The 12,996-nt window shown below is 49.7% G+C and overlaps 2 protein-coding genes across 4 annotated transcripts in view; one reads left to right on the forward strand and one right to left on the reverse strand.

The window, feature by feature from the left end:
* The window catches only part of TMEM163 (transmembrane protein 163), a 257,267-nt gene extending 253,874 nt beyond the window's left edge, over nt 1–3,393 (forward strand). The window contains exon 8 of the mRNA XM_034954103.3: nt 483–3,393. Within this exon, the coding sequence (XP_034809994.1) occupies nt 483–543 (61 nt within the window). The 3' untranslated portion in view covers nt 544–3,393. The remainder of the gene's footprint in view (nt 1–482) is intronic.
* The window catches only part of MGAT5 (alpha-1,6-mannosylglycoprotein 6-beta-N-acetylglucosaminyltransferase), a 330,207-nt gene continuing 319,851 nt past the window's right edge, over nt 2,641–12,996 (reverse strand). For all 3 annotated transcript variants that reach the window (XM_034954099.3, XM_034954098.3, XM_063595173.1), the window contains one exon: nt 2,641–8,604. In XM_034954099.3, the coding sequence (XP_034809990.1) occupies nt 8,406–8,604 (199 nt within the window). In that variant the 3' untranslated portion in view covers nt 2,641–8,405. The remainder of the gene's footprint in view (nt 8,605–12,996) is intronic.

Raw genomic sequence — 12,996 nt, forward strand, 5'->3', positions numbered from 1 at the left:
GAAATTCACAGCAGAGTTATTCACAATAGGCAAAACGCAGAAGCAACACAATTGTCCATTAACAGATGAATGGATAAATGTGGTAGATCTGTGCAGTGGACTCTTATTCAGCCCCCAAAAAGGAATGAAGTGCTAATACTCGCTCCAACATAGATGGACCTCAAATATTATGAAGGAAGTCACAAAAGGCCACTTGTTACGTGATTTTGTTTATATAAAATATCAATAGGCAAATCCATAGAGGCCAGAAGGGAGGGTACTTCTCGTCAGGCGTGGGGAGGATGGGGATTGAATGGTACAGTGGACATGGGGTTTCTGAGATAACACAAATGGATGAATATACTAAAAACCACCGAGTCACATAGGGTGAATTTTATGGTATGTGAATTATCTCAGGAAAAAAAAAAAAAAAGAAAATACGCTTCCCCAAGCTCTCCAGCCCCATGCCATGGAGGTGACCTTGTCTGTCTTCGTCTTTGCAGACTCCTCATCGACATGGTGCCGAGGGTGAGGCAGACACGTCACTACGAGATGTTTGAGTGAACGGGGGCCAGCATCCGCATGAGACCATCGAGATGAAGAGTTTCCACATAGGCAAAGGGTGCCAATATTTAACTGAACATCTGGTTTCTTTTTGGAAGTTTTCTTTCACATGGTTTGTCATTACAAGACAAGGTCTGCCCAGCCAGGTGGATCTACCTTGCCCCCATCACCTGCCGCCCCCATCAAACATGTTGGGACAATGCCCATAGGAATGGACCTCCTTCCCCGTCTCCAGCTGGGACTGGCGTTTTTTAGTCTCTGGAGTATGATGGTTCTCATGGGTAGGATGAGATCTTTGGCAGAAAGGTCTTTGGTGGTGCTCTGAGCCTGCGCTGCATAGGACTGAGCAGACCCACCTCCTCCAGCTTGGGTGGCCCTGCCACTCCTGGTTCCAAGTCTCTCCTTTCCTGGCAGGTCTTAAGGGAAGATTGTACCCCTCACCCTTTACATACCCAGAATCATCAGTATGTCACTTCCTAATTTCTATCAGTGTATCTCATTAGTTTCATACTGTTTTACTAATCCTAAATCTAAACAGATTTGCTCAAAAGGAGACCATTCTATTTTTTAAAGTACTTAGTGATATACGTATAAGCTTTGCATGGACAAATTAAATAAGCACATTGACCTTTTCTTGTACATTCAGAACCTGAACATCCATGTGAAAACTGGGTCCATTTTTGAGAGATGTGAAACTACAGTTTATTTGTAATAAATAAATATAATCTATCCGTATATGCATATATCTATATGCTGTGTTAAGTGGTAATGGTACATTACAGTCTGTGAGAGATGGATCGCTCCCTCTGTAAGGAACAAGACATTCTCAGCTGATGTCACGGTAGGTTTAGATTCTGTAGAGTGTTCCCCAACCTGCACCGTTCTGTACCTCTCACACCACTGCTTGCCCGGGCAGTAGTGGCTGACCAATAAAGACCTTTACCTGTTTTGTATGGCATGGGAAGGCAATCTTTGGCAGTCGTCACCGTGCGGCACCAACACATGGGGAGACCCGTCATGGGCAGGTTTTCCGCTGTGGCTGAAGGATGACCTGGGAGGGGAAGCTTGTGCCTAGGGGTGCTGAACGTGGAGACCCTGAAGGACTGTGGCGCAGGCCGCCCTCTCTGACCACTCAGGTAGGGGCCACACACTCACCTGGCACCTGGAGCTGAGGGACAGCTGCTCCATGGCCTTGCTGCAGCTTTGGGGCCCTGTCTCCCCTCCACGCCGGTGAAGGGAGTTTGTTCTGTGAGGTCATGGAACCTTGGTCCAGTACCATGCTTTCAGGTTGCTTCCCCAGCAGTACTGAGGAATACGTCAAGGGATGTTAATATGTAACATGAACTAAAGAAAGATTGGGAAGTGTAGGAGCCTGTAGGTTTCTCTTCTGCTGGTTTTCTCGTTGTGTCTGTCTAATATACATCATGGAAGCTCAGGGAGGGGAAGCGACACTGGTAGCGTTGCCCAAATGCAGGCACTCGGCTTTCCCTTGTGTTCTAACATGCTATGTGAACTGTGTGGGGTGTCCATTTTGGGCCGTAGCCAGGAGGCCCGCCAGCTTCAGAGAGGCCATGCAGATGAGGGCCAGTGTCATCTGCAGACAAACTGTTGGGTGGGGCATGGACTAACCTTCCCTGTCTCCAGGGCATTTGCCTAACCAGCTGCTCATGGCTCACTGCTTCCTGGCTCAAAAGCTGCTCTTGAAAGGGAGAAATCTGTTCTAGGTCCAATGGTCGCTGGTGCTCAGCCCCCTATAGAGCTATTTTTATTAGCTCATTCTTAAAGATTTTCCTCAAAATCTAGCAGTTCACTTTCTAATTGAATTTCCTTCTAGGGGAAGGCAGCACAAGGAGAGTGCGCTAACATGAGTAGCGGTGGATGTGATATAAGGGAAGGAATACACAGTAGTAAAACCTTCCCCTCTGCGCTCCTTAAATATACCTTCCTGTCTTCCTACCAGCAGTTTCAACAGTGTGCTGCAAACCGTGAAATACAGCTAGGGGAAGCTGTGTGCTGGGGACGCGCCTAGACAGCAGCTCAGCTTTGTTCTGGAGGTGACCCTGCATGCACCCGCCCCCCAAAAATCACTTCCACCTGTCACACAAGAAAAGTTTATTGAAAAATAAAGTTCTCCCTAGTTTTCTCTACAACAGTGGAAAACAAAGCAGTGCTCTCTATACCAGGACAGTACATTTGGACGGTGACACCTTGTTTGCAGAATCCTGCATTACTTAACCCCCGAAGTGAATCACACAAAATGGCTGTAACCAGGATCTGTTTGAAGACACAGATGCAAACGGCCATTAGCTTAAAGACGTCAAGGTTGTGACAGCAACTACAGTGGAAGGGACGTCACCATCTCCTTTGGCATCAACTATTATGCTATTAAAACTTGGGTAGGACAATGAGCAAAATGCTTCCCAAGTTCGCTCCCTCTCAGCTTTGGCAGACGTGAAGCTGCTCTGAGGTTCCTGACATGCTGTCCTGAGAGGCGTTTAGCCCTCCAGCACCACAGATCCTTTGAGCACCACCCCGTCCCCGCCATCCTCCATCAACAGTGGCCCTGCCCACCACATAAGCACAGGGTTCTCCAGCCGTGGGGTCAGGGTGGCATTGAGGGAGTGTCTTAAGGCTCCACAAAATCTGGGCTAGAGAGATGCTTTGCAGATGGGAAATTCCAGTCACTGCATCCACAGGACGAGACTGCTGATTTGGCGGAACAGAATCCAAAGGAATTTGAAAAAGACACCAAACTCCAGCAAATTCCACACCTGCAATCTATCCAGAGTTGTGCCAAGACAGGGCAGGAGATAAGGAGATAAAACTTTGAATCCACCAGGGAAGTAAGAGGCTAAATCCTCTCCCCCAAAACAAAAAGCAAACCGATATTTAGGTGATTTGGGAAAACATTCAGTCATGAGCAGCCTCTAGGAGCTGTTCTGAGAGGCCAAAATCCCTGCCCCATTGCCCCCAGCTGGCAGGGTGGGGTTGGTTTTCTCCAGGAGGAGGCCAGGGAATAACCTTTAATTTGATGGAAACATGCAGAACTAACCAGTCTGGGAGTCCGATCCCTGAGGACAGGAGGGGCCACCCCAGCCTGTAGGGGCCGGCAAAGGGACCTGCCTGGGGAATGTGTAAGTTCAATTGGTCATTCCTTCCCCCTTAACGCAGAAAAGCCTCTATTATTGCATTCAAAGGAATACTGTTAACTTTCACTCAAGGGGTGCAGTCTGCCAGAGAACCCATTTTAATTTCTAGCTCAAAAATGTTCCTTGAGGAAAACCCTTGGAATGTTCTGAAAGACATCAGTGGGGTAAGGTCCACTATGTGGCTAGCCAAAGGTCACCTTTACCCTTTCCAGCTGGAGTTCATAAATTCTTGCAGCCTTGTTTCCTTGGGGGCTGAAGTCTGGCATATTTTCAAACCAGTGCATTCAAGAATACAGTAAGATCCCAACCAGCAGGGTAGGCCGAGAACTGGGCTACTCTAAACCAGTAATTCCTACAACATTCAATCAACTTGGAATCATGTTTTCATGTAGGTATTATTTTTGAATCAACAGGAAGGGAATGAGCTCAGCTCTATTTCTCAAGTTTTACGAAACACTAATAACAATATTTAACATTTACTAGGGCTTACTATGTGCCAAGCACTGTGCTAAACACTGAATCCTCACAAAACCCTAAGTGCTAAGAAAGCTAGGGTAATTTTTTTCTGCATTCAAGACTCTACAGCTAATTTGGTCTTTTGCTATAAAAACTTGGTCTCCCACTTTTTGTTGAAGCCAACAAGAATCACAGGAACTCACCCTCAGCTTCACGAAACTCCCAGCTTCCTAAATGAGCATGAATCTATTTATGTCCATCCATCTACTCACATGAAGATGCTCTGCAGCCCCACAGGGATGGATGGGATTAGAATAAAGCCAATATGGAAATTAAAATACTTTTAAATAAATAAAATAATCCAGGCTTGGGATAGTAACACATACAACAGAGCCTGTCGTTAACAAAATAGACTTTTCTTTTTAAATCAAGAATTTTTGGCCAGAGGTGAGGGTGGCAATGTCTAATTATATACACAAGCTAGGTAAACCACCTTGGAGAAATGGGGTGGCCACCGTGGTCTGCCCTAAAAGGCACACGCCTACCTACAGACATACAGTTTCAGTCCAACACATCATACTGATGTCAACCCTGTCAGTGAGCTGAACTGGGCTCCACTCCCAAAGGGGAAGCTCATTATTCACTTTTATTAAATCTTGCATTCACTAAAGAAACAAAAAAGGGGTGCACGTTCTTTCCCTTTCATGATGCTAAAGTATTTCTTCTCCAAGCAGGGCCCTGAACTCCTTGGATGCACCCACTCACATGATTCTGCCTCAGCCACACCTCAGCAAGTGCGTGGGTGGCAGGGAACACAGGCTGGTTGACACATTGGCAACCAGCAGTCCCAAGGTAGACCCAAAGGTATGGCAGAATCCAGCCCTTTCTTGAGGTTCTCAAGGCTTCACACCCTCCTCTGTGGGTGGAAGTGCACAGGCATACACGCTATGGCCTGGCGGGGGGGTTATAGGGAGCTTCTGGTGTCCAGCTTGAACAGCTACAGTGGCTCAAGAACATGTCCTGTCTCTTAGCTGGAGGAGTCTGCTATTGCCCTTCAACAGCATCCGGATTCCAAAAACCCCAAAGAAAGGCGAAAAGGCACATCAAGGAAACAAATATCACCAAAGAAACTGACTAATATCTCCAAACGCACAGCAAACACACAAAAAAGCAAACTGTAATGAGCAGTGACACAAACCCAGTCCAAACAAAAATGAAAGGCATCTCCATTTATACATGTGCAAATCAAACTGCATACACAAAATAAATGAGGTGTTTACCAGCATTCAAAGAAGTCTTTTTACTCCTCAAAGCATCTACCTTTCAATGGAAAGCTTTCTCTTTTAGTAAATTAGATAAATGTTTTCCCTCAAGTTTTTTAAGAGCTTAGGATCACAATGGGGAAAATAATCCAAAAAAACAGGCAAGATACTATAGCGGGGAAAAACATTAATCATAACTTAGGATTTCTCTCCCCATGGAACTGTTATCAGCTATAAATCGGTTTAGGATTCTATCAAGATCAGCAATGGCAAAACCTCCGCAGGCTTCCAGCCCACACAGGGGCACCTTCCTCTCCTCTTCCATGCAGGGCAGTTGGAAGCCCCCTCCCCAGTTTCCTCTCCAGGATCACTGACTAGACCTGGGCCAAGTCTGAGGAGGCCTGGGAGCCAGTACACATTCAGGGGTCACTGACTCTTCAGATAATGCCCTAAACAACTGGAGTGTGGGCTTGTTTGCTCCAAGAGCAGCTGCCCTGTCAGTGGAACTCCGGCGCACTTCCACTCAATACTGGACTGGGGGGATGAAAGAGGGATTTTTAAATGGCAGAAAAGTGTTCTTCTGGGCTGTCTGGCCCGGGGAGGGTGGGTCGTGACTTGGAAAAGAAGGGGAAGGTAGGGAGGCCTTGAACTTAGGGACAGCCAGCAAATGATCCTTGCAGCTTTTGGAACACAAGGCAGGGCTAAGGTTACCTTTCAGCTTCCTTGCTTAAGTAGCAGTGGCTAAGTGGGTTAAACTTTGCTCGGCCTGCAGGCTCCCCCTGTTGGTCAGATACTTGCATTGACATCCTCAGTGTTCAATGCTCCTGGAAGAGCCCAGGAGAGGGCGGCACTGGCCCAGGGATTGCAGGTCAGGGAACTCTAGCAAATTCCCACACCCTAGGGTACAGCCAAGAGGCCCATTCACAAGGAAAAAGCTCTTCCTTACAGCAAGGATGCCAGTCATCTGCCCTCCTACTGCAGGAAACTGCCCTTGCTTTAAACTTAAAGAAATGCACAGGCTCATACACACACACACACACACACACACACACACACACACTCACTCACCAAGGTTTCCTTTGGACTTCTGCCCTTCTTCCTAGGCCCAAGCAGAGGCTATTCTCAGCCAGGTCTGGAGGCGCCCCTGTGATGATGCTCAGGGCAGAGGCCTCCCCATGGTACTCTCCCTGGCAGATGTGCTCGGGGGCCACCTAAGGAGTGGAGGAGGCCCCGGGTGCCCCCCACCCTCCTCTTAGACTGGAGATACAATTGAGACCCACTGAGCAGGGATCTCAGTGGGCCTAAGAAAAAAGGCTGGCTGCACATTTGTGTAGCAACTGAGAAAGAAGCAGAATGTAACTTCCCAGACTTAAAGGCCCCACACTAACTCTAGTCCCCATGAAGCGGAATTCTTCCTTTCCCTCACATTCTGAAAGCTACCAGCCATTATGCCTTGCCCATCAGTTCTGCCCAGCGGAGGCTCCACTGGGCCGCCCTCTGTTAGCAGGAAGGGTGCTTGGAAGCCCCAGCACAGAGCACATCATTGAGCGACTGAGGCGCCCAGCAGGGGCCAAGTGGAGGACGCCAACCGCTCACATTAGGCAGAAGGGGTCTCACTTGCATCAGCATGGAGATGTCAGGGGCTTTTCAGAAACTTACAAACTTGTACAGAGCATGGCAGCAATGATTCAGTGGGGTGGGAACTTATACAAAGGCAGAGCATGGGGGGTCCAGGGTTTGGAAGGTGGGGTCCAGTGTGTCTGACCAGGCCAACCTGATGACTGATTACTCAACAAGTCAGAGTGATCCTGCCTGAAGGAAAAGCCAGCACCAGATTCCCACCTTTGCGAGCTACACCCTCAGGTGAGTAGCCAGGACAGGGCACTGCATTCATCCTGAGCTGCCCCCACTCCCCCAGCAGACATCAAGAGCCCCCTTCCCTGGACTTTGGTGCCATCAGAGGGGACACAACACAAGCCCACCTGTCAGGAGCCCAGCTCCAGTCGTGCCACAAATTCTTAAGGACCGACTTCACTCCTGTCCAAATCTTGGCTCAAAGATAATCCTCTTCAAGTCCATGAACAGCGTGAGTCTTTCATCTCTACTTTCCTCCTCATAGCGGGGCTGGAGGGAGGGTGAGTTTACCAGAAACTCCAAAATCCCTCAATCCTGTATTTCCTTCCCAAAGGGATTCTAAAAGAAATTATGGCCAAGGTATGTGTCTGGGCATGGGGACATGGAGGAAAGGGGCCTCATCTCCTTTTTCGTCCCTGGCTGGGCTCTCTGGACAACACAGGCACGTCCCCCTGACTGAGGCAGCCCATGCTCTAGGTGCCATCTATGACGATGCCCTGGGGAGTTTGGCTGTGCTTCCAAAGCAAAAGTTTCTTTTGTTCTGCTGCCATCCGTTTTGAGCTGCCAGGTCCCCATGGCTGTCCCTGAGCAGGCCACCAGCCCCACGGCACACGGTCTCTCTCCTGCACCCTGCCCAAAGCAGACAGAACAACAGTATAGTGAAGGTGGATGATTAACAGTGGAAATAAAAGAAGCCTGTGATCAATCCCTCCTCTCCCTCCCGTGGTCCCCTCCCTCCCACCCGAATAAATAAGTTAATGGGTTTAGGAATGTTCCCATTCAGAGTTCTTTCCCATCAGCTCAATTCCTCCTGTTTTGTTTTAAAGGACTCTTGAGACTTTCTTTTGCCCTGGAGCAGCTGCAGTGACAGTCTTCCCACAGTTGCTCCTTGAGAAACAGAAATGATGTTGTGCCAGGGACAAGCCAGGCTCCTGGCCTGACATACGCTCTTGTTTTGTTTTGGTGAAGACTCCACTGGGTTGCTCGGAGTGCAGGAAGGGCAATGCCAAATCAGAACCTTCTACGAAAAAGTTCAGGCTCTTGCCAGAGTCCCTGCATGACTTCTGTCCCTGGCCCTGCCTGACGGGGCTGGGGCCACTGTCTTCCCCAGCAGCATGGTGCAGGGCTGAGCAGGTAGCTGCTATAGGCAGTCTTTGCAGAGAGCCACCTGGCCCTTGATGAAGTCCCGGCAGGGGCAGACCCTCTGGTGCCTGGGGTGGGCGCCTGCACAGCTGAAGAGCAGGAGGTCACCTTGAAACACACAGTGCTTATTCTTAGGGTCAAAGGAGGGCACCAGGATGTCCTTGGCCAGCTCTGAGCTTTGGCAGGTCACCTTGTACCTGAAGAGGAAGAGAAAGGCACAAGTGTTGGTGATGAAGGGACAGAGTCTTTCCTTGTCACTGGCCCTGTGAGCCCCCATCTTGAGGCATGGGGGGATGTTCAGTTGTCTTGTCCTACTTTAGAAATGAAATGGTGCCCACCCTCTTCGTCTGCAATCCTCCACCTCTAGGCATCTAGACTCAGGAAGGCATGTGTGCACCAGGGAGTGTGTGCAGGGGTGTGTGTTTGAGGCTGCCTAGTGAAGCTTTGTCTGCAATGGAGAAAAACTGGAAACAACCCAAATACTCACCAAGCAGGGAATGGCCAAATAAATCATGGCCCTTCTGTGCTTTTAGAGTTCTCTGCAGCTGTTGAAAAAGAATGAGGGAGAAGAGAGGAGCAGGAGAGTCATCCTGGGGAAAGGTGAGTCCCAGAATGGGAAGCACAGAGGAATCAGCCCGCAGTGTGCACACGGGAGGTGAAGGCTGCAAGTCGAGATGGCTACATGCTAATGCCTTAGCAATGGCTGCTTCCAAGAAGTGAGAGTGGGGCAAAGCTAAGCATTATTTACGTTTTCTTTCTTAAGTATGTTTAACTTTTTAATTAAAGGCTTTAAAGAATTCCTGTTACATGGCCTTAGCCTCTTGCTGGAAAGCAATCAGACAGAAGGTGCTGTCCTGGGGCATCACCTCCCTGGGTCTTTGCAGCCACCCTTCAGCCATGGCAATGGTAACCCGTTAGAGGAAGGTGAACTGAGGCTTCAGGATGTGCAGAGAAGGCCTGAATCCAGGCCCTCTCTCCCCAGCCCTGCACTCTTCCTCCTCTGCCATCTTCTCCCAACAGCTGAGTGGTCTCAGGCTGTGGAGCCTAGTGGCTTTGCTTCCTTTGGCTGGGACCACTGCGTAGGGGGGCCAAGGATATTCTGATGTTTCCATTCCCAACAGTTTTGGCCTCTTATCTCTTATCTTTCCCTCCCACTTGGGATGACTGCTCCCATCCACCTTGGTTCCTGAAGGAGGCAGTGGCCTCACCTGGTGTCCTGCATGAATGCTAGGTGGGAACCCATGCTGTATCTGATATCAGAGAAAGTGATGTTGGGGGACGGGCAGACCTGGGTTTGAGTCCTGGCTTCGTCTTTTAGGAGCTGTGTGGCCCTGGACAAATGAGTGAGCCACTCTGTGGCTCAGATTCCCTTCCATAGAATGGGGATAAATAATTCTTTACTGCAGGAATTAAGTTAGTGCTTCTACAGCATGTGACAGAGTCAAGCTCTAAGTAAGTGGATAAATGGCAACCATCATTGTTGTCAGGATCGTGGTCATTGTTGTCATCACCCTGCCTTGGCAGACATCGGATGGGCTATACCACCTCCCCCCTTGCTTGTCCAGTGGTATGAATTTACACAACAACCATTTCTATTTCACTTGGTTCATGGAAGTCTCATTTTTCTGCTGACACGGAGGGGATGAGGATGGGGAGCCTGAGGTTTCTCATTGCCTCTGAGAAGCTTCCAAATGGGCTTGTATGTGTATGTATGCATATGTGTGTGTACATGAGCATGTGTGTAGAGCATGCTTATGTACTTGCATTTGTGTGCGTGCATGCGTATGCATATGTGTATGTGTATGTAAAGCATCATTTTCTCTCCTACTCCTGCCCTGTCTTTCTCTAGCTAACCAACTGCCTGGGGCCTTCCTCCCCTTGCCAACATTAATCCTGCGATTCCCCGCACATCTGCTGGGGCTTCTGCTGAGATCTCCCAGGCTATCAGCCTGGCTCCTGCTCAGTTGCAGCTGAAGCCCCAACTGCTTCTGGAACTCAGCATGTCACTGGTGCTCAGGCCTCCCTCCCCCGGAGCCTGCGGCACCTCCTGCACGTGTGAACTGCACCAGGAGCCCAGGCCTGCTCAGGAGAGCGGGACTCTCTTCTCTTGCTCCCACAGTCACCGGGAGAGCACTGCAACTACCCTAAATACCCCACCACCCCTGCTCTTGATGCCAGCTGGGAGATGGTGATGCCCAGGGAGTTAAGGTCATGAATCATGAAGGGAGAGGGCAGGAAGTCAATTTTTATGGATTTCCTAAAAGGAAAAATGAGTCAGAGACTTGCAGCTACCAGCTCCTTCACAGAATACCTCAGCTGGACAACAGAGAGAAAAATATCTGGAACTCAATTCTGAATGACAAGTTTACATATGGAACATGACCTTGGGATACAGGTTTATACTTATGACCTTTTTTTTTTAGGTGAATTACAGCAGCTGCTGTGGCTTTACTTAAACCATCTGCCAGCACACTGCTAACCAGAGCATAGAAATCTCTACGGCGACTCTCAGACCCCATGGCGAGGAATATAATTGTCAGGAGCCATGAAAAACCCTCCTGCTCGCTCCCTGGGTCACCTGGACTCAGGCTCTAGGCCACCATCTCCCGGGGTAGAAGCACACATGAGCGTGTGTCTGTGAGCAGGATTCAGCTAAGGCTGCAGCAGCAGAAGCCCGCCTGGGGTGATGCACAGAGACCACCGCAGAGTGCTCAAGCAGCAGACACTTCACCAGGCCACAGGTGAGACCCGACACCAGGCAGCTCCTCAAGGGTTCAACTGATGGATTCGGCTGTGGAATGCAGGGCTCTAACCAACTCCCTGGCCCCAGTGTCTTCTAAGCCCCCAGGGAGCTCTCCCTTTTACTGGCATGCATGTGCCCATCCCATAGCCCTGAGCAGTCAGGAAGGTGACTCCATTATCCTTGGGAGCAAAGGTCATCAGTGAGGCAAAGCAGCTTTCCCCAATCGCTAGAGCACATGGAGACCACACAGCCTCTGCAGCCCAGGATCCTCAACCCCTAGGGGGTCCCTGCCTTTCCAGGCAGTGCATGGTGCTATGTCTGCCTCTCTGTCCCTGCAGTGTCTGTCTCACAAACAAGCACATCCTCTTGCTCAGAGACCCCACCGCAGTGTGCCATCTTCCTTTCCTTTCTTCCTAGTTTCTTACAGGATGGTAGTTAAAGTTTCTGGGCCCATCAGGTCTCAGTTTACAGTTTATAGCTCTTGAAGAATAAAAAAAGGCAAAGCCTCCCTCCAATGGGGCTGGCCACACTGTGACTGAAGTCACAGGCACTGGGCTGAGAAGTCACCAGTCCCTTCCTGACACAGACCTATAATGCACAGGACAGGATGCGCTGGACAGGAGGCGAGTGCTGCTGTCTCACCTGCTGCTCCCGCCCCTCCCTCCTGCCCCTTCCCTTGAGTGCCTTCCCTCCCTTAGCCCCCTCTCTTGAGGGCTCTGTTCATTCCAGCTCTGCCTCGCCAGGTCCCACCTGGCAAAGACTCCACTGGGCTGCTCTGAGTGCAGCAGGAGTATTACCAAATCAGAACCTTCTACCAAAAAGTTCAGGGTCGTGCCAGAGTCCCTGGATGACTTCTGCCCTTGGCCCTGCCTGATGGGGCTGGGGTCACTGTCTTCCCCAGCAACATGGTGCGGGGCTGAGCAGGTGGCCTACTAAGGGTCACCTTCCCTCTCTCAGGTACCAAAGCACTCAGTCTAGACTGTACTGCTTAGAATTCTTTGCACAGAGCAACCCCAGTTGCCAATAATTTAACATTGTAGAAGAAACAACTTTAAGAGGTAGCAAAATTAGAAACTGGGCAGCAACACATGCTCCTGTGTATGGAACTGAGGTCCTCTCCACTGGGCCCCACTGGAATGGACCCTGGCACTTCCTGGAGCCTGCATCTTCCAGTGTCCACCCCAGTCTGGGAGGAGACTTGTCCAGAGGATGTGGGTCGCACCTGAATCATGCGTGCTCTGCGGTGGCCTCTTCAGTTCTCAACTGCGCCCTTGCACCCTGCATGCACAAGAACTCGAGGCTGGTTTCCTGAATGGCCCTGATTCAAGACAACACAGGACGCTCCAAAGGGTTCCCCTGATGTGATATACTAAAGTCATACTATAGAGTGAGGACAGGTGGTTCTTAAACGCTATGGATACCCAAAGACTGAAAAAGGAACTTAAACTTAGCTCAAAGCAGGCTCCAAGTTGGAGATGGCAAAGGCAGCACTGGCTTGCAGGAACTGCTAATTGCTAATTGGCTATGAATATGGATGGGCCAGGATCACCTCCACACTGAGGAGGCACTCAATAGACTGCCAGATAGCAGGGGTTTTACAACATTATCAGTATTTACAAATGCATGAACAAGTTATTCAGCAGGGTTCTTATGTTCAGAGAATTAATATCAGACAGCTTTATTGCAAAATTAGCATTCATTCTAGCCTCCTGCTAAGAAAGCCCGCATCTCTACAGTGGGGTAGGAGGTGGGGGTGGGGTCCAGCAATCCCATGGCACAGGGCCTGGCCTCAGGACAGCCCCACGCCAAGTCCTTTTGCTCTTGTGAACTCTGCATGGATACGGAG

This window comes from Pan paniscus, chromosome 13 (genome assembly GCF_029289425.2).
Source record: "Pan paniscus chromosome 13, NHGRI_mPanPan1-v2.0_pri, whole genome shotgun sequence".
In the NCBI taxonomy this organism is placed as follows: domain Eukaryota; kingdom Metazoa; phylum Chordata; class Mammalia; order Primates; family Hominidae; genus Pan; species Pan paniscus.